The sequence below is a fragment of the Molossus molossus genome, unplaced genomic scaffold (genome assembly GCF_014108415.1).
Source record: "Molossus molossus isolate mMolMol1 unplaced genomic scaffold, mMolMol1.p scaffold_m16_p_6, whole genome shotgun sequence".
NCBI lineage: Eukaryota > Metazoa > Chordata > Mammalia > Chiroptera > Molossidae > Molossus > Molossus molossus.
In genome coordinates this window covers 8707545-8734151 of record NW_023425399.1, presented here as the reverse complement: position 1 = coordinate 8734151, position 26607 = coordinate 8707545, and the positions used below count along the sequence as shown (strand labels likewise).

At 52.0% G+C, this 26607-nt stretch overlaps 1 protein-coding gene across 1 annotated transcript; it reads right to left on the bottom strand.

Moving 5' to 3' along the window:
- Positions 1–2091: 2091 nt before the first annotated feature.
- On the bottom strand, positions 2092–25948 carry PEDS1 (plasmanylethanolamine desaturase 1). The gene is made up of 6 exons (XM_036244474.1): positions 25732–25948; positions 17872–17991; positions 9329–9420; positions 8022–8166; positions 6410–6622; positions 2092–3540 (listed from the first exon to the last, which is right to left on the bottom strand). The coding sequence occupies exons 1-6, from the start codon at positions 25853–25855 to the stop codon at positions 3419–3421; spliced, it is 816 nt and encodes a 271-aa protein (XP_036100367.1). The 5' UTR covers positions 25856–25948; the 3' UTR covers positions 2092–3418.
- Positions 25949–26607: the final 659 nt, after the last annotated feature.

Here is a 26607-nt window from a genome sequence, read left to right as displayed (position 1 = left end):
CAGAGAGCTCTCTACAGTCTGGCACATGGTAAGTGCTCAGTAGGTACTAGCATTTCCCCTCCCCTGCTCCCACAGGCACTTGTTTGCAACACCCCCATCTCACAAACGACCCTCACACTCCCGACCTGACTCAAAACATACCTTTTTCTGTTTTTTTTTTTAGAGATGTATTCTTTTTTTAAAAAAAATTTTTTTTTCTTTATTGCTATATTAGAGAGACAGAGGAAGAGAGGGAGAGAGATGGAAACATCAATGAGAGAGAACATTGGCCGCCTCCTGTATGCTCCCCACTGGGGATTAGGTCTACAACCTGGGCATGTGCCCCAACTGGGAATCGAACTGGTGACCTCTTAGTGCATGGGTCGATGCTCAGCCACTGAGCCACACCGGCCGGGCCCTCTTTCTGGTTTTGAAAAGTATTTTTCCCAGCTCCTGGGATTCAAGAGCAGGGAGACCATCTGAGTATGAGGCCTGGCTCCGCCTTACTAGCTATGGGCAAGTCTTCACCTCTCTGGGCTGGTTTTTTTGCTGACTAAGGAGAATTAACATAGGTTGGTAGGGCCTGGAAAATCTCCCCAGCAGGCCTAGGAATGGGAAACCAACCCCTGCAGCTCCAAGGCTGCTTATCCGCCCCCTCCAAAGGGTTTGGCTGTTGACCCATTCCACTGTAGACTTGTTTTGATAACACATTAATTTTTCTTTTGGGAACCATCCCTCTCCTCACATCCTGTGACTTAGAAAATGTGGATCCTATCTCTGCAACTACAGGTGGACGTTTCAGCTCCAGCCAATCAGAACACTTCTCCACCAGTTCCCACCCCCACCACCAAGGTGATTGGTTCAGGGATAGACACATGGCCCAATCCTGGCCAATGAGAGCTTTGCCTGTGGCTTTAACTCCAACTACTGGGAAAGGAGACTTTTCCCACTGAGACGGCTGAGCTGGTCCAATGTCAACCCAGAGATAAATGAGAACTAGTCTGAGACCAAGTTCTGATGAGTCATGTGAGCCTGAGTCCTGCCAAACCTTAAGTCAAAACCACCTCTGAACTTCTCAGTTATATGAACTTATAAAATTATTTTTGCTTAAGTTGTAGTTTTCTGTAACTTATGAGTTGATGAATTCTAACACCCCTTCCTTTTGCAGTCTCTTTAGACAGTCATAAATTAAAGGTCTAGTGGAGGACAAACTTAAAGGAAAATGAAGTTATGGGTCACATTTTTAAAAAAGTGCTTCATCTGTGACTTTTTTTTTTTGTTACAGATGTTTCTCCTTTTTTCCCTATCTGTGACTGCTTTAAGAGTCTTGTTATTTCTCTGTCCTCAACAGGCTTTTTCGTCTAATCCTGTAGAAATTCTCTAGCCCAGATATTGACTGTAATGCCTGTAGTGTTCACTACTGAAGCACAGTGCCTAGGCACATAGAAGGTGCCTCATAATTATTTGTTCGGTGAATAAACAAGATACTCACTTGTCTGAAATGTCCAGTGTCTCCCCAATTGCCTCAGCCTGTGAGGTTCTGCATAAGAAGTCCCTACTTTTCCAACCTCATCTTCCACCTTCCCCTTGCTGGCTTCAGTCCAATCACACTGTCACTTAAAAGCCTCAAGTTGTTCCTGCCTCAGGGCCTTTGCACTTGCTGTCAAGTGGCCTCTTTCCCCACTTCTCTCCCTAGCTGGCTCCATCTTCCCCTCTAGGTCTCAGCTCAAATGTCACCTCCTCAGATAGCCCCACCGTGCTTTTCCAATGTGGTTCCATGCTGTTTGACTTTTTTTTTTTTTTCTAATCTCACCCAAGGACATTTTTTTTGTTCAGATTGAGTGGGAGGGAAGGGAGGGGGAGAGAGAGAGAGAGAGAGAGAGAGAGAGAGAGAGAGAGAGAGACATTGACGTGAAAGGGACACATCGAGTGGTTGCTACCCACATGACCCAACCAGGGCCGGGGACAAACTGCGACCGAGGTACATGCCCTTAGTGGGAACTGAACCAGGGTCTCTCTGGACCGCAGGCCGCCGCTCTACACTGAGCCAAACCAGCCAGGGCACTGTTTGACTTCTTGACAAATCAACATCTGAATGCCCATGTGCATTTATTTATGTTTATTGTCCCTTTCCCCAGGAGGTCATATCCACTAGTGTAAGTCCTTTTCTATTTAAGTTCACTGCTGTGCCCCAGGGTCCAGGTCAGAGCCTGGCACACATTAGGTGTCAATAAACATTTGCTGAAGGAATTAATAATCTATCTCATGACCTCCTGCAAGAAGACGATTCCTTACTAAATCATGGGTCCCTTCCAAGTGTTTGGAGCAGATAACAACATTAATTCACTGTCTCAGATGACAAAACCCCATCCTGAGCCCGGGGTTGGGGGGGGCGGGAGCTGGGAATAGGCTAGGGGTGGGTCCTCACCCTCCAGACTCCTTACCCGTCTCCCCCAGCCAACCAGGAAACACGAGGCAGCCGAGGTTAAGTAGAGTCTTGCTGCTTTGTTATAAATATATTATGTACATCCAAAACATGACGTTAAAATATTACTCCGTGTTACAGAAAAGATATTAAGGCTTTCTATTATTTACATTAAACAAGCAAGCACCTTTAAAAAAAAAAAAAAAAAACCCAAGAAGCCCACTGTTCCTTCTCTGACATACCCCTGGCTAGAGGAGACACTATGTCGCCTTTCAAATGATCAAAACCCCACTGCAGGGGTTGTGCCTTGTCAAGTCATCCTTCCTTCACTTAGAAACATCAACTCTGGCTGGAATCATGGGCACATGGAGGCAGGACAGGGGAGGAGGTGGGTCCAAACTTGGGCAGGGGATTCTTGCCTCTTCTGGCCAACTGCTCTCAGACCCTTGCTGCACTTTGCTAACCTTGAATGTACAGGCTGGGCTGGGGCTGTCCACCAAGGCCTTTAGGGTCAGTTTGCAGGACTATGGCAGGGCAACGCTCCAGGGACACTTAGGTGTGCTTGGGGCCTCCTAGGCCACTGGGAGCAGACAAGGAGGGACAGATAATACGACTTAATGGCCCCAATGCCAGCCACGCCGAAGGGTTGCTCAGTGGGGCTGGGGTGGGGGAGACTGGAGTGTGGGAAGTGGGTGAGCTTTCCCTCTACCCAAAGGGCTCTTTTTATTGTTTTTTTTTGTTTGTTTGTTTTTTGCAAAGTCAGGCTTGGCAGACAGAGCAGCTCAGGTAGCTAAGGAGGGGCCAAGGAAAGAAAATGGAAAAAAAAAAAAGGAAATGAAAAATCAGTGGCTCAAGTATTCTGTGTCACAAGGGTGGGCTGGGGGTGCCCAGGCCCAGCCCAGATGGCGCCCTTTCCACCTGGAGGGGCCAGCGCAATGAAGGCTGGAATTTGGCAGATGGCTTCGGTTTGGGGAGGCCAGGAAAGGTTGGCAACGAGGTGGAAGGCTGGAGGAGTTATTTGATCTTCTGGGCCCATTTCATATCATCTGCCCGAGGTTTCTCGCCTGTCAGGGCCTGGATGAGGTCCTCTAGGCGTCGCCAGAAGCCCATCTTCTCCAGAGGGTAGTTGAGCCAACCTGCAGTGGAAACAGGGCACCGAGCGGTTGAGTGCGAGAGGAGCAGTTGAGGGAATATAGGGAAAGAGCTCCTGCCTGGGGCAGGGAGCAACAGGGAATGGGTCTGCAGAGGGGAGGGGACAAGGAGTGATCAAGGAATCTGGGAACAGGGTCCTCCCACCAATGGGCTCAGGAGCTGCTTAGACATGCCTTCACACCCTCATTCATTCTCTTTCTTTCTTTTTTTAAATTTTTTTATTTACTGATTTTTAGAGAGAGAGAAAGGGAGAGGGAGAAATAGAAACATCGATGAGAGAGAATATCGCCTCCTGCATGCCCCAAATTGGGGATTTGGCCAACCTGGGCATGTGCCCTGACTAGGAATCCAACTGGGGACCTCTTGGTGCATGGGTTGATACTCAACCACTGAGCCACACTAGCTGGGCTTGGCATGGTTTCTTTTTTTAAATTTTATTTTTGTGACAGATGTTTCTCCTTTTTTACCCCATTGACACCCTCCTCCCCATCCCCTACTCCGTCCCCGGCTTTGTTGTCCATGTCCATTGGTTATGTGTACATGCATGTAAGTTCTGTGGTTTATCTCTTCCCTCCCCCCACCACCCCCTCTTCTGAAGGTTGTCAGTCTGTACCCTACTTCCACATCTCTGGGTCTACCCTATTCCTAAGACTGTTATGATCATTATATTCCACAAATAAGTGAGATCATGTGGTATTTGTCTTTTTCTGCTTGGCTTGTTTCGCTTAGGATAATACTCTCCAGGTCCCTCCATGTCGTTTCAAAGGATAAGAGATCTTTCTTTCTTACAGCTGCATAGTACTCCATTGTGTATATGTACCACAGCTTTTTTATCCATTCGTCTACTGATGGACACTTGGGCTGTTTCCAGATCTTAACCATTGTAAATAGTGCTGCTATGAACATAGGGGTACATATATTCTTTCTGATTGGTGTTTCAGGCTTCTTAGGGTATATTCCTAGAAGTGGGATCACTGGGTCAAATGGCAGTTCAATTTTTAATTTTTTGAGGTAACACCATATTGTTTTCCATAGTGGCTGCACCAGAGGGTTTCTTTTTATTTGGCTCGAATGCCACCAAGAAGCTCCCTGACCACCACTTGAACTGTGCTCCAGGCCTGTGGCGTCCCCTTCTTTTATTTCTTTATAGCCTTTCTGATAATGTAACTAATTAATTAATTCAGCACTTCCTGTGTTTTTTGTTATTGTTGGCTTTTTTCTCCAATCCCCAACTAGAATGTCAACTCTAAACAGAACTTCATGTTCTTGCACTGTTGATCCCCAGTGCCTAGAATGGTACCCAGCACAGAGTAGGTGCTCAAATCATATTGCTCACAATCTTATTTCACATCTGTATGACAGTCTCCCACCCAAACCAGGTAGATACTATCATCAGTCCCCTTTTCCACAAGAGAAGACTAAGACTTAGAAGTCTTAGAGGGTTTCCCAGTTAGCAGATGGCCAAATCAAGATCGATCCCAGGCCTGGTGAGCAGTTAACTGAACTCCCAAATGGCCTAAATTCTAGCCCCTCCACCTGTTCTCAAAAAGCATGACTTTAGGACATGCAAAAAATGTTCTTTTGTGGCTCTCAGTTCTGCCTCCAGAAAAACAACCCCTCCCCTCAAACCCCAGTAGCTTACTGAGTGCCTACTATGTGCTAAGGACTTTGCACCTGCCATCCTGCCGTTCACACCCAGCCCTGCAAAGGCGGTATGTGAAGGAAGTGGCCGCAGCCCCATTTTGTGGATAAGAAACACGGGATCAGGGGAGGCTGAAGTCTTCTAAAGGCACACATGGAGATGACAGGTGAACCGAAGCTGGCCTGACTTGATAGCACCTTATATACTTAATCTTGAAAGACACCCAGCTGGCCCTGGAAAATCTGTTTACCTGCCTCACCTCACCTCATCTCTCTGGTACTGGCCCATTACCAATGGCATGTGTGCATCCTTATTGTTCCTTAGTCACTCTTGGCATCTTTCTGCCTCAGGGCATTTGTATTTGCTGTTCCCTTGGCTTAGACTGAACCTTCCCTATTTATCTGCAAGGTACTTGCACTTATTTCAGCTTTCTGACCTCCTTATATAAATAGCCATTCCCCCTCCTCCACCCAATGCCTCTCTGTCCTTCACCCAGCTTTGTTTCCCCCATAGCATTTCTCAAACATGGATTTGTCATCTCCCCCATCACTCTGCCCCTCTAACCCTTCACTCTACCCACAATAGCCTCCTTGCTGCTCCTCAAACAAATGTGCATGCTCCTGCCACAGGGCCTTTGCACCCACTGTCCCTGCTACCTGCAGTGCTCTTCTTTCAGGTCTGCATGACTTTCTCCCTTAGTTCAAATGCCCCCTTCTCAGTGAGGCCTTCCCTGACCATTCTACTTAAAGGGCAAAGCTCCCCCTTTCCTTCTCCTACCCCCTGCTTTATTTTCCTCCATACCAGTTAGCATCATCAGATGTAGGACTTATTGTCTGGAATGTCCCCTATTAGAATGTAAACTCCTTAAAAGCAGGATTTTTGCCTCTTTTGTTCAGTGCTGTGTCCTAAGCCCAGAACACTGCCTGGCACATAGCAGGTGTTTAATAAATATTTGCTGGATGGATGGGTCGTTGGAATCACAACTCCATGAGGTGGGGAGGGAGTTTCTGTCTTGCTCATGGCTATGTCCTCAGCACCTGGAAGAGTGCCTGGCACACAGCAGGTGCTCAACAAATGTGTTCTGAGAAAACATTCCCACAGGGCAAGAGCTGCATGACCTCCCACTGTGACCTGTGCCCTACTGACCCTGAGAATGGAGTTGTAGGCAGAAGGGGGTTGGTGTCCTATTTTATGCCACCATATAGCCGCACCTGTGGTGATGCAGAAGTAGGTCTCGTGAGGTGAGACGTGGTGGATACGATGGTGTTTACGTGGCAGGATGACATGCCAGTCTTGCAGGAGGATGACCCAGCGTGGTAGCCCAAAGTATGTGTGCGACCACTTGTGGATCTGGTTGGTGAAGGTGGTGAAGATGACCAGGCAGAAGACAAAGCATTCCCAGGGGAACAGCTGCTCCAGGGCTTCTGCAAGATGGGGAGAGGGTGGGTACCCATTGGGCCCACATAATTGCCACATGGGGTGGGGATCCACCATCAGCCGGGCTCTTGCCACTTGCTTGGGGTAGCTCCCATCCCAGGTGAGCACCCAGGCCTCCTTCCAGCCTCCCCCGTGGCTCCAGGCCAGCGCAGACTGCCCTCCTCTGCTCTGTGGGCAGATACTGAGTGAGTATAGGTAACAGTTAAGAATGTGGGCTCTGGAGTTGCAGTGCTGGGTTCAGGGCCCTGCTATGACATTTCCTGGCTGTGAGAGCCTGGGTCAGTGACTCTGCCTCTTTGCGTCTTAACATCTTCATTAATAAAATGGGACCAAGTCTTCGTCCAGGTTCTAGAAGCACAGCCTGAGACAAGGATTTGGGTGCATGTAATTTATCGGGGGTGGGGGGAGTGAGGGAAAGCCTCTCTTCTGGAGAAATGGGAGGGACTGAGGGAAACAGGACGGGGGAGTAAAGATGGGGCAGGGGGAGTCTTGTCTCAGCCCAATCCTGGGCGGGAACCCTGGAGTGTTAATGGCTCCACAAAGTTGGTCCCACTCAGAAGTGAGGGGGCTGGTCTTTTGTAGGTGTTTCCTGTCACTGGCTTCAGGCTTATCCCCAGGGGAGAGGCAGGACCTGCCCTACCGGTTCTCAGAAGAGGCAGCTGGGACCTCTTAGCAGCCACCATGCACAGCAGCCAGGGGAGGCCCCACCCCTCGGGAAGAAGATGTGGGTGGAGCACCACAGCACCCGGTCCACCATCTACTCATCACATCTACCCACAGAGAGGTTGCTCTAAGGATCAGTGATGTGTCAAGTTGTTAGAACAAGACCTGGAGGAGAAATGACTAATTCCCCACCTGACAGATAAGGCTCAGAGAAGTGAAGTGATGTGCTTTGGGACAAGTGCCCTCCCTAAAATAGGCAGGGCAGAGATCTGAATGCGGGACTGTCTGAGTTCACAGCTGATACGCTTTCCACTAAGCCAGGGCAGCAAAATCAGCTCTCAGGGCCAGGCAGGTAATACAAATAAGCAAGGGAGGCGGGGTGTAGGACAGTAGGGAGTAGTGGGGTCTGTGGCAATTGGAGAGTGTGCATTCCTGTCTAAAGGTGGCAACCGCAGCTTAGCTCCAGCCCAGTGAGAAGCCAAGTGGGAACCAGGACCCAGCGTGGCCAGATCGGGTTGTTTAAGAGAAGCTGGAAACAGACCTTTATGTCGTGTATCTCAATTTTACATGTAGGTAGGTCACTAAAAATTTTTTAACACTATGAGGGGCCAAACACACACACACACACTCACTCACTCTTACACGCCCCACAGGAAGCTCACGGGTCGGGGGAGTTTGTCTCCGATGGGCCCCTGGAGGCCCACCACCAGCTGGCATGCTCACCAGGGCTCTGGGTATGGAACTTGTAGGCCATGTTCAGCAGTGGCAGCAGTGTCACCAGGCAGTTGTCCCCATTGGTCTCGATGAAGTCATGACGTGTAATGGCTGTCGGGTCGATGTGATGCTCCCGGAATGGTCGGATGAAAGCCTGGGGTGGGACAGGGAGGCGGGCATGGGCACCGATCCAGCAAGCCAGCCTCTGGTGGTCAGCCACTCTCCATAACCTCCTGCACACAGTTTGAGCTCACCACCTCGGCTGTGGGATGCTGTAACATTCCACCATACCACTGATGCTCCAGGCCCCACCCAGCCTTCAGGGTCCGGTCTAGCAGAAGACAGGTCAGAAGGACTTGGCAGGGACCTTGCTTGCGCTGGTATTGCCCCCTTTGGGCCTGTCTCCCAGCTTGGGCTGTCAGGGGTCTTGGAGACAAGCTCTGCCCTTTCCCACCCTAAGACAGTCCAGGAGGCCCTTACAGTGATAGGCAGGACCTTCTATTTCTTCCCAGCAACCAAGCCCTTCTTTCTGGTAACACCTTCCCCCTCTTCTCTTGGTACAATTAATTCTGATGGGGCTAAACCCTACCACTCCCCAGTTAAGAGTGAACATGTGACCCTTGGCCTGACCAAAGCATTCCGTCACTCTGGCCACACCTGGCTGAGATGGTCATGTGACCCAAGCTCAGCCAATGGGAGTGAGCCATGGGACTTTTGCTCCATGGGAAAGGAAGCAGTCTCCTTCCACTGGGGGTGGGTGCTGAGCTGGGAGGATGGAAGTCTTAGAAGCTGTGAGCCATCCTGGCCACCTTACCAGGGGGAAACCTACGGGAGTGTGAAGCCAACAGAGAGGAAGGCGGAGACAGACATGGAGAGAGACTGAGTTAGAAAATATGTACGGTCTGTCTGTCCTACTGGACTCACCATGCCTTAAATTGGCTTTACTGAACTTTTCAGTGCATGAATCAGCACCTTTGCTTGGTTAAGCCAGTTTGTACTGTCTTGTACCAGTCTGACTGGTGCAAGACAAAGTTCAGTGAAAGCAAACAAGCGAGGCACAGGAGGGCGGGCAAAGGAGAGTAAGACGTGGTCCCCAAGTCAAGGGGTTCTGGTGAGCTGGGCACATATCAAAGCTCTCTGACTGTCCTGTGCCTGATGCTTCTGTTTCCAGAAAACCCAGGGGATTCCTGTTCTAGTTCCGGAGGAGGGGCAGGCATCTTTCTGACAGAGGCTCAGGCAGGAAAGGGAACTCACCCAATGTCAGAGAGCCCACTCCCCTCCAGAGGAGACAGGCTGGGCTGGGTCAATGTACGCACCTTCCCCACGATGGGCAGCTCCACGGAACCCCAAGTGTCGGCTCCCCAGTGCACCAGGCCAGACAAGAAATCAACAATGACAGCCCCTGCAACTGTGGACAAGAACAAGGTGAGTGGTGACAGAGGACAGGGGACACACAGAGGGACATCTCCCCATCTGCCCACCCCAAACCAGGGAACCCCGCATTCCCTCATTGGCTTGTCTGCTCATTCACTGATTTGTTAGTGGGAAGGCTGTCCCTTCTCTACTTGGGTGCTTTCTTTCCTGTGAATAGAGCCTCAGGCATAATGCTCCTGGCCTCAATCTGGATCTGTCCCTTTACGGGTTCTGCCCCAGGGGAGATGCGGGGACTGGAGAGAAAAACTGGGCATGCTTAGATCAGCCCAACCTTTCCCTGTTTAGGAGCTGACTGTCCCATCTCCTGCAATCGCCCCACACAGGGAAGCCTACCCTGTTACAGTGTTGTCGGTGACTAGATGAAAATACCCTTTTGGGGTTTGGTGTCAGAAGTATCTTACTGGTTTATTTTGCTCAGCATAATAATCTCCAGGGGGACGTCTGTAATACTCTCAACAATGAATTAAAAAAAAGAAAAAGCCCTGGCTGGTTTGGCTCAGCAGTTGGAGCATTGGCCTGCGGACCAGAGAGCCCCGGGTTCGGTTCCCACTAGGGGCACGTACCAAAAAAAAAAAAAAAGAAAAGAAAAAAGTACCTTAGGTGCAGATAGACACCACGCTCCCCAATCCAACCTAGCTTTTATCAACAATAAATGTGGTAACATGGCATCCAGCAGCCTTTTGTCTTTGTTCTCAGTTGGTTCAGAACTGAAGTGAGATTCCCTTAGAGGCCCCAACACCATTTACCCAATGATTCAGTATGACACAGAGGTAACGAGCCTTAGACCCGGACTCAGTTTCCAGCCGGTGCTCACTAGCTATGCGACACTGCGCATGTTCCTCAGCCTCTCTGTGCCCATCTCCTCTAGACAGATGAGAAGGATGATTTTTAAAAAAAATAGCAGCTACCATTTACTGAGCACTTTCTTTTTTTTTGAACATTTTTTTTTTCTTCTATCCTCACCCGAAGACATTTTTCCATTTTTTGTTCAGATAGAGCGGGAGGGAGAGAGAGAGAGAGAGCGAAACATCGACGTGAAAGAGACACATCGAGTGGCTGCCACCCGCACGACCCAACCAGGGCCGGGGACAAACTGCAACCGAGGTACGTGTCCTTAGCGGGAACCGAACCCGGGTCTCTCTGGACTGCAGGCCGCTGCTCTAACCGCTGAGCCAAACCGGTCAGGGCTACTGAGCACTTTCTTAGTGTCAGACACAAGTGCCTTACATGCTGGATTTTAATCAATTCTCATAATCTGTTAGAAGACAGGAACTTCATAGAGACGGGAACTGAGGTCTGGAGAACAGAAGTAACTAGACTGATGTGGCAGAGCCGGGCTCTTAACCTGCCTTAAGGTCCAAATCTAACACAGCAGGATGAACCATCACCACTGCACACACGGGGAAACTGAGGCAGAGGCGCCCACTTGTCCAAGGTAACACCCCAGCGCCACACTCCCCGCTCACTGCATCTCAGCCCTCTTGGTGTGTCCCTTCCCTTGCATACCCCACACGGCTCAGGTCTTTGCATTTGCTTCCCCCTCTGCCCGGGAATTCTTTCCCGAGATGAAACACAGCTCACTCCTTCACTTCCTTTACTTCTTTACTCAAAGTCCTCCAGGGACACCTGGTATAAAACTGTACCCACTCTCACCTGCCCGCATTTCCTATCTCCTGCCTCCTTTTGTCCAAGCACCTGTCACCTTGGATTTCATTTTCTTTGTTTACGGTGTCCCTCAAGAATGTCAGCTCCACAAAGGCGGGGATTTCAGTCTTTTGTTGATGGCTGTATCTTGGTTCCTGGCACTTACCAGGGGTTCAGTAAACACTCACTGAATTAATCAGTGCAAACACTAAGTACAGTACTTGGCACCCACGAAGCCCTTGATACCTATTACTACTGTGGTGGTTCTTCCGTCATTTCGTCTGTCGAGCAGCAGCCTGTGAGAACCTGTGCTGTGCACCAGGCTCCAGAGCCAGAGATGCATCAGGCTGAGCTCACTGTCTCTGGCGCAAAGAGACACGAGGTGGGCAAAGCTACAACACGAAGGCAGTTTTTAGTGATGACAGGTGTAACCCACTGGGTCACGTGACTTCAGGCAAACCCTTTCCCTTCTCCTCCCTAGACTCAGTTTCTCTGTGTGAACTCGTTCAAGGCCCAGCTAGGCCATTTAAGGGTTCTTTGAGTTCTGCTAGGGTCCTTGTGACAAGGACCTTGGTGACAAGAGACCAGCACATTGGGCACTGTGGAGGCTGCAGAAAAGTCCCCAGAGGCCTCCCTGGAGAATGGGGGTCACGAGTGAGGGGCAAGCCTGGGCAGGTGGGTCACTGTGGACATGCAGTTCTGATCTCTGGGCCCAGTTCCAGAGGCCCTGGAGCCTCCACCCCACGACACCAAACGGGACAGATGGTGGGGAGGGGGAGACAGCTCTATGCAGGCACCTGCAAGGTCTTGGTGCCAAGGACAGGTGGGCAGGTAGGGCAAAGCACCACTTCCTGGCATTGGACAATGAAGGATAAGCCATAGGGTGACACTGTACAGGTGGGTGGGTTGAGGTCAGGGCTCAGCAGGGCCTCCCAGGGCTGGGCAGTCCTGCTCCTCAATGACAATGCTGGGAGGGTGGACCCAGGCAAGAGTGAGGGAAGCCAGGGAGAGGGAAGCCAAGGGCTTTGCTCTTGCTCTGCCTCTAGCTGACACCCCACCCCGCCCTCAAGATCCCCGCGTGGCTGGCCCCTCCTCAGCCTTCAGGTTCAGGGCAAACATCACCCAAACTGCCTGGTGAAAGCCAACCTCTCAGGCAGGTGCTCTTGGTCACGTCTCTGTGCTTTATTTCTATCACGGCATTTGTCACCGCCTGAGGTGGCGTCGTTTATTATCCCCACTTCTTGGATGAGTGAAGGGGCTCTGAGAAGTTGATCTCCCCTTCCCCCAGTCCCACGGCATGGAGGTGGGGGCCACGGGATGGGAAGAGGCGGGTCTGCCTGCCTCTAAAACCTGCACCCTTTCATGCCCTTAAACTGTACCTCAGTAGGTCCAGAGGCATTAACAGAGCTCCTACTGCATACTACAGGATGCTCTATACACACTACCTGTGTCTACCAGGAGGGACAAGAGGCAATGTGGCCAAGAGCTAAGGTGAATCTAGATCTAGAATCGGAAGCCTCATCTCTTGCTATAATATTGCTGTATGACCCTGGGCAATTGCTGTATCATCCCTGCATAGTGAGGAGTCAACTGAGGTGCCCCTTGAGGCTCTATCCCTACCGTTCTGATAAATGATGCCTCTAAATGCTGTCTGCGCTCGAAGGCAGCCCCCCAGTGGGTGACCTTGTGCCCCCTAATTTTCCTCCCACCCATTCCATGCAACCGCTGATCTGTTTATCATAGATTGGTTTTGCAGATTCTAGAACTTCACAAATATGGATTCATGTAGTATGTGCTCTTTTGAGTCTAGCTTCTTTCATTAGCATAATGCTTCTAAGAGTCATCCTGTAGCTGATGCATCAGCAATTCATCCTTCTTATTGCCGAGTCATATTCCATCATCTGGATGTACCAGAGCATGTTCATCCGTCTGGATGTACCACAGCTATTGGATGTCTGGGTTGTTTTCAGGTAGGGCTGTTATGACTCCAATGTCCGCGAAAATGTTCATTTGCAAGCCCATGTGTAGACATAAGCCCTTATTTCCTTTGGGAAAAGATGTCACCTATTCAATTACTTATATTTTTCTTGACATTTTTCAGGCACTTTAGGTACCAGGCCCTATGTCAGCAGCACCTTAAATGTCTTATCTCTTTTCATCCCTACACTGCACCAAGGCCAGTCCTAAGCGGGTTACACATCTTATCTCCGTAATCTCCCTAAGCATTTAATTCTTACAGAATGTGCAGAAATAGTAATAAAAACAATATAGACGGTCCCCGACTTACAATAGCTCAACTTATGACTTTTCAACTCTACGATGGTACAAAGGCGATACACATAATAAATGACATATGATATTTAATAGTTCATTATAAAATAAGCTGGGTGTGATGATTTTGCCCAACTGTAGGCTAATGTTAAGTGTTCTGAGCACATTTAAGGAGGGTTAGGCTAAGCTACGGTGTTCAGTAGGTCAGGTGTATTAAATGCTCTTTGACTTATTTTACCAGGATGTAACCCCATCCTAAGTCGAGAAGCATCTGTATTAGAAAAACAATGCTTGTGATAACGGTTAACGTTGGAGCCCTTCCTGTGTGCCTGGTGCTATGTAGGTGTTAAAAAGTGCACTATGGGGGGGGGGGTCATAGCTCCCCACACCTTACATATGGGCACAGGGACTTCCTTCCAAGGAGAATGCAGTACAGGAGGGGTAGGAGAGTAACTGCACTGGAGAAAGCCGACAAACACTACCTGGGCCAGACGGTCAAGGTCAGCGTCACAGGGCTAAATCATGGTGACAGCACACACCCTTGCTATGATGTGATGAAAATGGCACTTTACCTCTGAGCTCTTCATCTCCGAAACAGATTACCCAGTCTAAGAAAAACACCCGACAAACTAGTAGAAGGGCAGCCACTGAAATTCCAGGCCTCAAAACTGTCAAGGTCACGGAAAACAAGAAAAACCTGAGAAACTGTCACAGCTGAGAGGAGCCTAAAGGGACATGACAACTAAATGTAACGTGGATTCTGAGTGGGGTCCCTCGGGTAAAAACGAAGGCGACCTGAGTAAACTGTGGACTTCAGTTCGTAATAATGTATCCATACTGGAACAGTAATGATAACCAATGTGTGATCCTGACTTAAGATACAAGAGGCTAATAATAGGGGAAACTGGGGGCAGGGGTATATGGGAACTCTCCGTACTAACTGCTCACTTTTGTAAATCTAAAACTGGTCTTAAGATAATGTCTATTTAAAAAAATAAGTAGTATTTCAGTTCATGGCCACTGTGACGGGCCCTACTACTTCCCGACTTCCAGAGGAGGACATGAGGCTCAGAGGGTAAGGGCTGCCCAGGGCCCCACGGCGGCCGGGCCGTCGGGGCTCCTAGCACACGGCCAGAGACCACTGCAAGGTGTTCAGGATGACACTGAGCCTTCATGTCCCAGTCTGGGAAATGGGGATTTCACCAGTACGCACTTCACCGGACTAAAATCAAGTTAATAAGATGGGCTGATGGAGGTCAAGTGTGTAGCACGGTCCCTTGGACACAGTACGTGCTCCCTGAATGTAGCTCAGGTTAGTAGTTTGAATATTCCTCTCAGAGCCTCCGTCTGTCACCTGTGAGTGACCAGCGCTGGCCTTTGCGGCCGGCCCAGCAGGGAGGGATGTATGCTTGGACAGGTCAGGAGTCATCCTGGGAGAAGGAGCTCTGCCCGCCCTCTGGGAGGAACCGGCCCTGTGCTCCCGAGGCCCCTGTGGGTGGCTGTCTTTAGACTCCAGGCCTGCTGCCCGAGGCTGCTTTAATGGAGGCAGCGGTGGCGGGGGCAGGCACACAGAAGCTTCTTTGTCCCAGCTGCTGGCAGTGGCTGGCGGCTGGCTCGTCCTGGGGATGGCTTCAGCCTGGTTACGTCCCTCTCTCAGGACACTGGGGTGGGGGCAGGGAAGGAGTGGATGGCTCACTCCAGGCTACCTTGACTGACTGGGTGACTTGAGATAATCCCTAGGCTCCTTGGTGGGGTCCATTTCCGCACAGGTCACTCAGCAGGGACTTCTCCGTCCCTGCCCAACTCAAGGACTGGTATGGAGACAGAGTGGACACTGCTGAGGACTGGTCCAAATGGTCCTGGGCCAAACCCCAGCTTTCAGCTCAGAACCATATGGAGATGCCCCACATGACCTACCAGGCCCGCCGTGATCTGACCTCTGACCTCACTGCCGACCTTTCACCCCTGTGCTCCCTACCTAGAACACCCTCTCCTGTTGGTCTGCAACTCACAGGCCGCACCCTCCTCCACTTTCCTCGGTGCAGCACACAGCCCAGGGCTCCCGGGCTGCTCACTGGCTCACTCGTTCATTCACAACAGTCCTGGTCAGCTTGCTGATGACCTCCGCGTGGCCAAATCCAGTGGTCCCCTCACTGCCCCCAAGTCTTCTGGAACATCCTCCTCTTGCCATGCTCCCCACCTCTTGGCTGGCTCCCCTCCTCTCCCAATCTGGAAGCACCAGCAGCCACGGGCTCTGCTCCCACTCGGCCCATGGGGGTGCTCCCCCGCACCTGAGCTTCAAACACTACCCCCAGGTCCCCCAGCTTTCAATCTCTCGTTGCCGTTTCCAGTTCTAGACTGGGATTTCTGATTTCCTGCTGGACAGACCACCCGTTTGGCTCCCAGGCAGGCATTTCAAGCATCTACCCTCAAGCCAGCTCCTTCAGCCTCTTCCCTTCCATCACTTGGGCCAAAAGCCTGGAGTAGCCACTGACCCCACCCCTCTCGGCTCCACAGCCAATCTGGCAGCGTATGGGTGGCTCACCTTTCACAGCTCACCCCTAATTTGACACCGCCTCCACCGCCCGACCCAGGTCTGGGCCGTCTTCGCCTCCCCTCGTTTCCCTGCAGCATCAGTTGCCGTAAGCCCCCTGCGGGAACGGCAGCTCACAGCCTTTGCAATAAAATCCCCGGCCTCCTCTCTGTTCCCCAGAGCACTGGGCACACACCAGCTTCAGGGCCTTTGCACTTGCTGTTCCCTTTACCTGGAATACCCCTCCCCGAGACATCAGCCAGGCCCCCTCCCTCACCTCTTTTTTTTTATTTTTTATCCTCACCCGAGGATATTTTTTCATTTTTTGTACAGATAGAGTGGGATGGAGAGAGAGAGAGTGAGAAACATCGATGTGAAAGGGACACATCGAGTGGCTGCCACCCGCACGACCAACCAGGGCCGGGGACAAACTGCAACCGAAGTACGTGCCCTTAGCGGAAACCGAACCCGGGTCTCTCCAGACCACAGGCCGACGCTCTAACCGCTGAGCCAAACTGGCCAGGGTTCCCTCACCTCTTTCAGGTCTCTACACAAATATCACGTTCCCAGAGAAACCTTCCCTGGTCTCACCTCTTCCCTGCCTACTCCCTTGTCTGACTGTGCCTGCAGCATTGCACCATCTGTTTGCATTTCTTAACAGGGCACCTTTTCATGCTTCTGCTTTCCCTTGTTTCAAAGGCCTTGCAGAGTCACCAGAACCTCTGGGGAGATAATGCTGCATGGGGGGGAGGGGCTCTGTAGGCTGGTACCGTGTGGGTATTAACATACAAATCAGTGTAGCTACTTAAACTGATTAGTGCCTGTGTAAACACTGCTATCAGGGGATTGTCAGCTCTTATCAGCCCAGAGGCAAAGGTAGAAGATTGGGAAACTGGAATCAGATGAGCTGGCTGGATGGTCAGAGAGCTTCTGGATCTGGGGGCTGGAAACTGCCTGGTCCCAACCACGGAAGGGAGTGGTGACCTGCATGGGATGCCCACTGTCCTGGCTCAGACAACACAGCTAGGCTGAGGCTGCTGATCCTCTGCCCCAGCTGGGCCTGCTGTCTAGAACACCCTTTCCCCCCAGTGCCAACCGGAGGCCGTACATATTATATAAAAGAGTAGGGTGAGGGGCGGATGCATAAAAGGGCTGTTATTTTTGAGGAGTAACTGGGGGGGCTACCTGAGAAGGTGACCTCCGAGCAGAAACTGGATGAGGCAGTGAACTATTAGGTATCTATAGGAAATGTTCCAGGCACAGGGGGAAGCATATGCAAAGGCCCTGAGGTAGGAGTGTGTCCAGCACATGGCAGAGGCATAGTGAAGAGGCCAGTGTGGCGGGAGAAAGGTGAGCCAGAGAAGAGTGGAGGGAGATGAGGTCTGAGGAGGAGCTGGGGCCGGGCTATGCTGAGGAGTTGGTGTTTCACTCTGTACCGCAGGCCGACGCTCCAACCGCTGAGCCAAACCGGCCAGGGCGAGTTGGTGTTTCATTCTGAGTACACAGGGCAGTGGTATGACCCGGCTGAGGTAACAGGATCCTGCTGGCTGTGCGTGGAGAATGGAGGCAAAGGTGGAAGTGAGGAGACCAGGAAGGAGGTTCCTCCGATAGTCCAGGCGGGAGAGGGCGGTGGCTGGGCTCGGGTGGGGACAGTGGAGGTAAGGAGTAATGGTTGGATTCTGGATGCATTTTGAAATTGGAGCCAAGAGCATTTGCTGATGCTTTAGATGTGGAATGTGAGAGAAAGAGAGGAGCTGAGGATGACGCCCAGGTTTTTGACCCAAATGACAGGAAGGACACAGGTGCCATTGATTGAGACGAGAGGTGGAGTTCCCACAGCATGTACTGCACTAGTGTGCACACACACAAGTACGCACGTATACACATGTGCAAGTCACCATCAGAGGGGCACAGACACTAGGTACGTCCCTGGCCCCTGTGGAAACTGAGGCAGGCAGCGGAGCCGAGGGCACTCACCAACACCCAGCAGTACAAGGGGCGTGTGCTCCCAGCGGGCCAGCAGCAGGAGGTGGACCAAGTTGTGGGCAATGAGGCTGAAGCACAGGGTCACGCAGCACCACTCCTGGAAGCGCTTGCCTGCAGGGAGAGGGGGGAGGTGAGCATGTCGGGCAGCTTCTCATTCTCAAGCTAGAAATCAGGACCGGGGTGTGAAACCTCTTTAAATGTTGCCACAGCCCTGGCCGGTTTGGCTCAGCGGTTAGAGCGTCGGCCTGCGGTCCAGAGAGATCCGGGTTCGGTTCCTGCTAAGGGCACGTACCTCGGTTGCAGTTTGCCCCCGGGCCTGGTTGGGCTGTGCGGGTGGCAGCCACTCGATGTGTCCCTTTCACGTCAATGTTTCTGTCCCCCTCTCCCCCCCCCCCCCCACTCTATCTGAACAAAAAATGGTAAAATGTCCTCGGGTGAGGATAACATTTAAAAAAATAAAAAAATAAATGCTGCCACATATTCTTAATAGGCAAATAATCTTGGACAAGCTGATTCACTCACTGCAGCTTTGTTTGCAGCAAGAAACCACTGGAAATAACCTAAGTGTCCACAACCTGAGGGAATCAGCCAAATTAATTTGGTCCACAGCATCTCTGTAGCCAGGGAAAAGCCAGGGTGTACACATGTTAGAACATCCAAGACACACTGCTAAGTGCAAACAGCAGCCGTTTATGCAAATCAAAACCAAACACTATATAGTTGAGACTAGCTTTTCACTTCCTTTTGAATTTAAAATTTGTTAAAAATGTACTCACTCTATCAAAAATCTTCTCTTGTAATTTTAAATCAAAAATGTAAAAAGGAAAAGGAAATAAAAACAGCATGTGGGTGACACAGAATGTGTGACAGGGCCCCTGAGAATATTGTTTTCCCAGGCAGCTGGTCCCAAGGGTCTTCCAAGACCCTTAAAAATAATTTTGTTATCATTAGTGTTTAACATCTATTGAGCAGTTACAATGTGCCGAGTACCAGCTGAGGTGGATGCTACTTTGCAGATGAAAAACCTGAGGGTCAGACTGGTCCCAAGGCCACCCAGCTAGTCAGCTACAGACCAGGATCCTGTGGCCAGAGGGTCTGGCTCCTAAGACCCTGCTCTTACTTGTCCTGCTGTCCCTGGTCCCCTCCCTCCATTCCCTATCACCCTGATGGCCCTGACCACATTCTGGGACAGGATCACCTTACACAGCAAGGCCAGGCAGGCCCCTGTGAGCGATTAACCACTGAAGGGGCCAGGGCACATAAAGAAGTTTTCTCCTGCATTTGTCCTCTCCCTCTGTTTAGTGCTTTGTACGTGCTGTTTCCTTCACCCCTCTGCACCGGGCTGACTTTGGCCCTGCCGTTGCACATCTTGACCCGGAACGTCTACCTCCAGGAAGCCACCTGTGATTCCTCCTCTGAGCCCTGGGCTCCCCCAACATGGGTTCCATCACGTGGGACTGTTACTGCCTGTATAACGCCCATCTTCCCCAACCCAAATGTGAGCTCAGGAGGCCTGGGACTAGGTCTGGTTTGCTCATCAGGACACCGCTAGTACTCAATATATGCTTGTGGAGTAAAATTCCCAATGATAACCCTAAAGGAAAAACTGCCAGGCTTTGTCTCTGGGCTCCCCTCCCCAAAGCACCTTGGGAAGAAGACATCCCATTGTTCTTTTTTTTTTAAAAGAGACTCTTTAAAAATTTTTTTTCCTTCACTGATTTTAGAGAGAGAGGAAAGGACAGGAAGAGAGAGAGGGAAACATCGATGAGAGAGGGCATCGGTTGGCTGCCTCCCGCATGCCTCCCACTGGGGATCGGGCCCACAACCTGGGCAGGTGCCCTGACCGGGAATTGAACTAGCGACCTCTTGGTGCAGGGGTCGATGCTCAACCACTGAGCCACACCAGCCAGGTTCCTATTGTTTTTGATAGGGAATGAGGTGCAGAGGGGGGAACACACACACACACACACACACACACACACACACACAGGCCTTGTCCAGGTCACACAACAGCAAGCTACACCCTGAGCCAGAATCAGAATAGCTGCCCTCTCCTTGCCCTGTGAAAGACCAAGACTCAGAGCTCAGAGTGGGGAAGGGACAGCCCAGAGTCACATTCCCTTGGCCGTCTCATACAGATGAAGGCACTGAGGCCCAGAAATAGCAAGGACCCCAGCAGGGGTCACACATTAGCAGAAGGGGACCTGGAACTCCTGCTTCTTGATCAGGAGCTGTTTCCTTTGGGTCATATGGCCTTGCCACCCCAGTAACCTGCAGCTAAGGTCACCATGATCTGGCCCAGCAGGCCCTTCCCCATCTGGTTCCTCTTTGTGGCCAGTGCCTGGGGCTCAGAAGCAGAAATCCTGGGGAGAAGGATCAGCTGGAGGCAAGGGACAGGTGATTTCTCAATGCCCAACTGTCTGCTCGCTGCCCAGGCTACAGACAAGAACCACAGATGATACCCACTGAGGCCTACCACACCTGCAGTGCCAGGTTTAGCCCACATCAGTGATGCCACAGACCCATTCCCTCGGGCACAGTTTGTTCTCAGTTAAAAAAATTAACTATACTAAAAAAATAAAATCCCTATTTCCTGCTTCTCTTGAGAACACAGGACTCTGGCCGCCTTGGGGCCTGAATAGTAGTGGCTGCCCCATCAGAAGGGGGCACGAGCTCCCAGTTAACCCTGGTCCCCTCCCCTACGGGTGGCTTCCCTTGGTGGCGTCCCTGACCAGGCCCCTGCAGTCATCTGAGTTTTTGAGCCTGAGGCAGCCTCTCATTCAAATCTCAGTCTCCAAGAGAACCCGGGTGATTTCCCTTCTCAGATGAGGAAACTGAGCTCAGCGGGTAAAAATGAAGAGCTAGGTTTGGATCCTGGATTCGTGCATGGGACACGACAGCCAGAATGTTCGGGGCTGTCCTGATTCCAAAGACTGCCCAGCTCTCTCCCCACGCCGTGGAGCATGTTCCTGAAATCTGAATATTTCCCCATCTAAACTCTCTTTGGCCTCTGGCATCAGGATCCTTCTGCAGATCGAGACCTCAGCTTTGATCCATAAAAAATACACCTGCAATAATAAATGGCCTTCATGAAGTACATCTTAAGTGCCAGGTAGAGTACCAGGAGGGTTCCCTCGGCCAGCTCTCAATAGACGCCATAGATAGTTGCCCCATCCTTCTGAGGGAGAGACTAGGCCTGGAGAGATTAGGTGATTTATCCAAAGTCCCTCGAGAGTCACCTAAGTCACAGTACGGGCAGTCGGCCTGGCAGGGCTTGCATGATCGAGTGGTCTAAATGCTGTCACTTTCCAGATTGGTAGACTGGAGTCCTTGGAGGAAGGGCTTTGCCAGGACACACGAGCTGGGGCTGCCTCTGGCATTGTGGGGCCTTGTTTTTTTCAGCCACCCTGGCTGGCCAGGCCCATGATCTGGGCTGAGTTATAGCGGTGACTGCTGTTGGCCTGGGGAGGGGCTAGATTGTGTATGGTGACTGTGGAGGGCTGGGTGGTGCAGGGGAGGTCAGGAGCCAGGTCTCAGCCATCTCTGCTTTCCTGGGGGCGGGCTGCAGCCAGAGCCTTGGCATCAGGCCCAAATCTTCTCATTCAGTCAGACAAACTCTGAACACCTGTACTTCTGATGGCCGTTGGCCTCTAGGAGACCCTGGGCCTCAGGACAGTGTAGACAGGAAGTAGGGAGAAGGCAGGTAACAGAAAGAGACAGAGAGAATGACATGATAGAGAACAGGAATCAAGAGACACAGAGATGAGAGAGAAGAAAGAGAAAAACAGACACAGGGAGAGATTACCAGGAGACAGAATAAAAGAGAAACAGCATGGCCAGAGAGAAAGAGAAACAAAGAAATGGAAAAAGAATAAGATGAGGGAGGCAGAGAGAAACCTTGGCCCAGAGTGTGGCAGGGACCAGGCCTGGCCAGGGAACGGGCCCCAAGCCTCTGTCCTCTGGCTTTAGTCAGGCCCGTCTGGGGGACTGAACCTAGGCTCAGCTCTGGGGCTACAGGCCAGGAGCTCCACTCAGTGTTCCCGACACCCTCACCTTTCCCCTAACCCTGTAATAAGAGCCCTGGGTCCCTAGGGCAGGAGCATCTGCAGTTAGCCAGGGGGAGGTGAACAGCTGAGTCTAGAGAGCCCTTCGGATCACCCCCGGAGCACCTGAGAAGTGTTGTACACACAGGCAGGATTCGGCTGGCACCTGCCTCACTTGCTGGCTTGCCCATGAGGTCAGGGAAAGCCTGCCAAACCTTCACAAATCCTGGCACCTGGCACAGGGCAGCTGCTGCTGCGAAACTGAAATCCAGAGTGGAGTGGGCCATGGGTCTCGGGCTCCCGGGACCGGCAGGACCAGGCCCCAGCTCCCTGGCCAGACACTTAGGGGTCCATGGGATTGGGCCAGGGCTGCCTCACCCCTCGACATTCCCTCCGCCCCATGCCATGCTGATCCGATGACTCACAGCTCCCCGAAGACACCAGGACCACTCTCTCTGCTCCGCTGACCTGGAACATTGGTCCCATTCCCGCGTGCACACCCTGGGCTGGCTCACGCCCGCAGTCAAGATGGAGAACACGGATCCTAGAACACCCCCACCAGTGTTCTGGTTCTAGCCCTGATGCTGACTGACTGTGTGTGACCACAGGCAGGTCCTATTCTTTGCTGCGCCTCAGGAAATGTCAAGGTGGATGGGGTACTCATAAAGTGCCAGGCAAACTTCAGGGAAACCAAATAAATACAACCTCTGACCTAGCCAACTACTCTTCTGGTGCGGACAGGTGCAAGGCCAATCCAGGCAGATTACGGATGGAAAGAACACGTTCTTCTCTATGAGGAGGCGGCTGTGGGGTGGGGGTTGGGGGGATGTCTCAGTTTCCTCTCCTGTAAATGGAGTTAATACCAAGGTCCTCCTCAGACAACTGTAGTGAGGATGACACGAGAGCATGTGAGGAAAATGCCCAGCACGTGACAGGGCTGAAAATTTTTTCTTTGCTTTGTTATTGCTTACAATCGTGATAGTGTCTGCCCACTTCTAGCCCCAGGAATCTCAAGATTCTAGTCCTGGAACCCAGAAATGTCTCCTACTCTCCCTTTGCTCACTCTCCTCCAGCCCACAAGCCTCTTTGCTGTTCTGCAGACACTCTAGGCATGCTCTCACCTCAGGGCCTTTGCACTTGCTGTTTCCCTGGTCTGGACTAATCCTTCCTCGAATATCCTCATGCTTCCCTCCCTTCAGATCTCTATTCAAATGTTACCTGTGAGGCTTTAGCTGCCTCCTCTAAAATTCACTGCCTCAACATTTCATTTCTTTCTGCTTATATATTTGTCCTACAGGCTTTGTGACCACTGGGCAAGCAAGATATTTCCTTTCTATATAGGGCTTACTAAAATGCCAGTCCCATTTTTCCTTTCTTGTTCATTGCTTTGCCTCCAGCATCTAAAACAGGGGTTAGGACAGAGCTGCTTAGTATGTAGTGAGCCTGGCTGCTCATTTTATAGGTTAGGCCCAGAGAGGTCAAGGTATTTCCTCAAGGCCACACAGGGAAGGGACAGAGGGAGCCTTACGAAATTTGGAGAAACCAATCTGGCCAGTTTCCCTTCCTCCACTCCTCATACCCCCGAACTCCATGTTAGGAGGAGTTATGCCTTGACTGCAGGTTTGGGGCACCAGGAGGCTGTTTGCAGCCTCAGATCCCTGTGTGACTGTTCTTCAGAGAGTGGGGAACACTTGGGAAGACCAGAATGAGACAAAGATGCCATCATGGTGGAATGGGGAGATGGTGATCCCTAGGGGAGGCTCAGAATGCCCAGGTATGATTGTTAAAAGCAGGTAGGGTTTACTCGAGTGGGCAGGGATGGACACCAAAGGAGGAGGCCTTTGAATCCTTACCCTCGATTCCCAGGTGATGAATCTGAGGACCAGAGAAGTAAGGCAGCGTACCCAAGATTCACAGGAAAGGTCAGACCATTGGGTTAACAATAGGGAGTGCCTACTATATGCCAGGCACTGAAGATGATCTAATTTCCCCTTCTTAATGACACTAAGGAACAAATAAACTTTACCATGTATCTACTTTTTTTTTTCTTACAAAATTATTTTTTAATTTTTTAATTTTTTTGGTACGTGCCCCTAGCGGGAACCGAACCTGGGACTCTCTGGTCCGCAGGCCAATGCTCCAACCGCTGAGCCAAACTGGCCAGGGCTTTTTTTGTAATTTTTTGGTGTTTTTTTTTGGTATGTGTCCCTAATGGGAACCGAACCTGGGACTCTGGTCCACAGGCTGATGCTCCAACCGCTGAGCCAAACCGGCCAGGGCCCATGTACCCACTTTAGAGGAGAGGAAACTGAAGCTTAACAGAGGGAAAGTGGCTTGGCCCAGGCTACACAACTAGGTAACAGAGTCAGGACGCCAAGCCCAGCCTGCTCTAGAAGTGCAGGAGTTAGTCCATAGGGGTGTTCTGGGAAAAGGCTGAAGAAACTACAACAGTGTGGGCTAGGTACCTATGTTGGGTCAGGAAAAACAAAACAAAACAAAAACAACCCACGCAAAGCATGGGATTGCAAGTCCAGAAAGGTCTCTGTGGATCCTCAAGGAGAAAGCAAATGGCCCAATGACATGTAGCCCCAGTTATGGCAGAGATGGTGTGCAACCCAGGCCAGTCAAGCAAAAGGTGGTAGTGGACCCATGCCCACTCCAGGCTAGGCCTGTGCATGGTGGCAAACGTTAAGATGTCAGAATGCTTGACAAACAGCTTGGTGTGATGACCATGGTCAGCAGGGGGCCCCTGGCAGCTCCCAGTCACCTGACTGTAGAGTACTCAAAGGCACTTAATGCCTGGGGACACTTGGCCTTCTTGGGGCCAAGCAATGAGATTCCTGGGGCAAAGGAGGAAGTCAGAGAAGGGGTGGGGGCTGATGCTTGCTGGAGCATAAATGGTAGGCGCAGCGGTAAGCAGCCAGGGGCCTTGGCTTGAGAACAGAATGGGAGCAAATGTCTCTAAATTGTGGTCTAATGGAGGGGGCTAATATGTCCATCCACATGGGGGAGGGACAAGGGATGGAATTGTGGCTTGTGTGTGGGAGGAGCTTAAACTGGTGGATTTGCACCGGGCACCCCACCGGGAATTCCAGAATACCAAGAAAGGGGCTGAGGGTGCTCATTGCAGGGAGTGGGTGGGGGCGGTGATGGAGAGGAGGGAGGAAATAGTGGTCTGTAGTTTCAGCCATTGAAACTATAATTAGAATGGGGCTCTAGTGGAAAGGCATCTGGGGGACACGGTAGCTAGGGGCCTTTGCATTGGGGTTCCCATTGCAGGGGGTCTGACGTACCCAGATTTGGGGGCCGAGGTCACTGTTTCCAGCGCAGGGCCCTGGATGGGACGCAGATGGGGCCCTAGGGTGTGAATGCTGGATCCAGGGAACCTGGGAGGGGGTGTGACTTTTAGGGAGCCGGGCGCAAAGCATCTAGCTAAGGAGCTGCCTCTGGCTTGTACTGGGTTATGGGGTGAGGGTGTCCCTAAATCCAGCGGCGGTCTTTGCAGCCGCATGTGCCCGGGGGCTAGGATTGGGATCTGGGGGTGCGATGGGAGCTCTATTTGTAGTCCCGGGAGCTGATACTGCAGTTCTTTGATATGGGGAGTCTAAGCATCCAGAACGTCTCGGGACTGGGGTTCTGGCTTGGGCTTGGAAGCGGTGCTGGTACAGGGTCCCTAAACTTGCAACAGAAGTCGAGGCCGGAGTTCTGCATCCGGGCCTGAGGCTGGGGTTCCGATCCGGGGACCCGGGGTCGCTGTCCACAGCCCGTCTGATGGCTGCAGGCCTGGAGGGGGGCCCGAAGTTCCTACCTGGGGAGTAGAGCGCGGCCAGCTCGCGGGCCCCGGCGTGCTGCGCGCCCCAGCGCCGGCAATACGCTGCTTCGTCTTCATCGAGCTCCGGTTGCAGTCCAGGCTCGTCCTCGGAGCCCGCCATGGCCACTCGGCCCGCCCGACCGGGTGCGCTCTGCTAGCAGCGGCGGCTGCGGCAGCAGGGCCGCGGAACCGCGGCTATATCACGCTGTCCAATGACCGCCCAACGCCGGGGGCGGCGGCGGCGCCGGCGGGGGCCTCGCCCGGCCACGCGTCACAGCCAATCAGAGCCCGCGCCGGGGCTGCGCGGGCCAATCAGCGGCCTCTGAGCCACAGCCAACCGGGGCGCGCGGGGGGTAGTACCGCAGCTGGGCGCAGCTGGGCGCGGAAGCGAGGGGCGGCGGCGCGTCCTTGCCAGCCTCGCTCCGCCCTGGCCTGTGCTCGGGAGCACGCTTCGCGGAAACGCAGGCCGCGGTCCTCCACGTCGGTCTCGGTTTACTGTCCCGTGCAATGGGCTGAGGTCGTGCGCTGTTGGACCCAGAAACGGGTATTTCTTCAGCACGCACCGTCCAGCGCCTACTGTGTGCAAAGAACGCCAGGGCGCTGGACCGGGCCAGGGAGCCAGCGCTTGCTGGACACTTGGAATAGTGCTCCCTAGCTGGGGCCTGTTTAAGATGGGCGAGTTTATAGAGCTCTCCCGCGTGCAGATTCCGAGGACCGTGCGTACACCTGCTGTGTGCCACCTTATGCTGTGCACCCGGGAAGAGAAACGCCCGGCCTCCTGGAGCTCCTGTTCTCCTGAAGGAGAGAACACTAAACTGATGAGAATCACCCTAGGAGTCACTGTAAGATTTGGTGAGCTCTTAATCTCTGTTA

What these genes read in the sequence shown, in the direction of transcription:
- PEDS1 (XM_036244474.1), bottom strand. Translation starts at nt 25,855, where the DNA reads ATGGCGGGCTCCGAGGACGAGCCTGGACTGCAACCGGAGCTCGATGAA. An exon ending in GGCCGCGCTCTACTCCCCAG is followed by an intron (nt 17,992 to 25,731) that starts GTAGGAACTTCG and finishes CTCTCCCTGCAG; the next exon opens with GCAAGCGCTTCCAGGAGTGG. An exon ending in GTTCCATACCCAGAGCCCTG is followed by an intron (nt 6,623 to 8,021) that starts GTGAGCATGCCA and finishes CCCATCTTGCAG; the next exon opens with AAGCCCTGGAGCAGCTGTTC.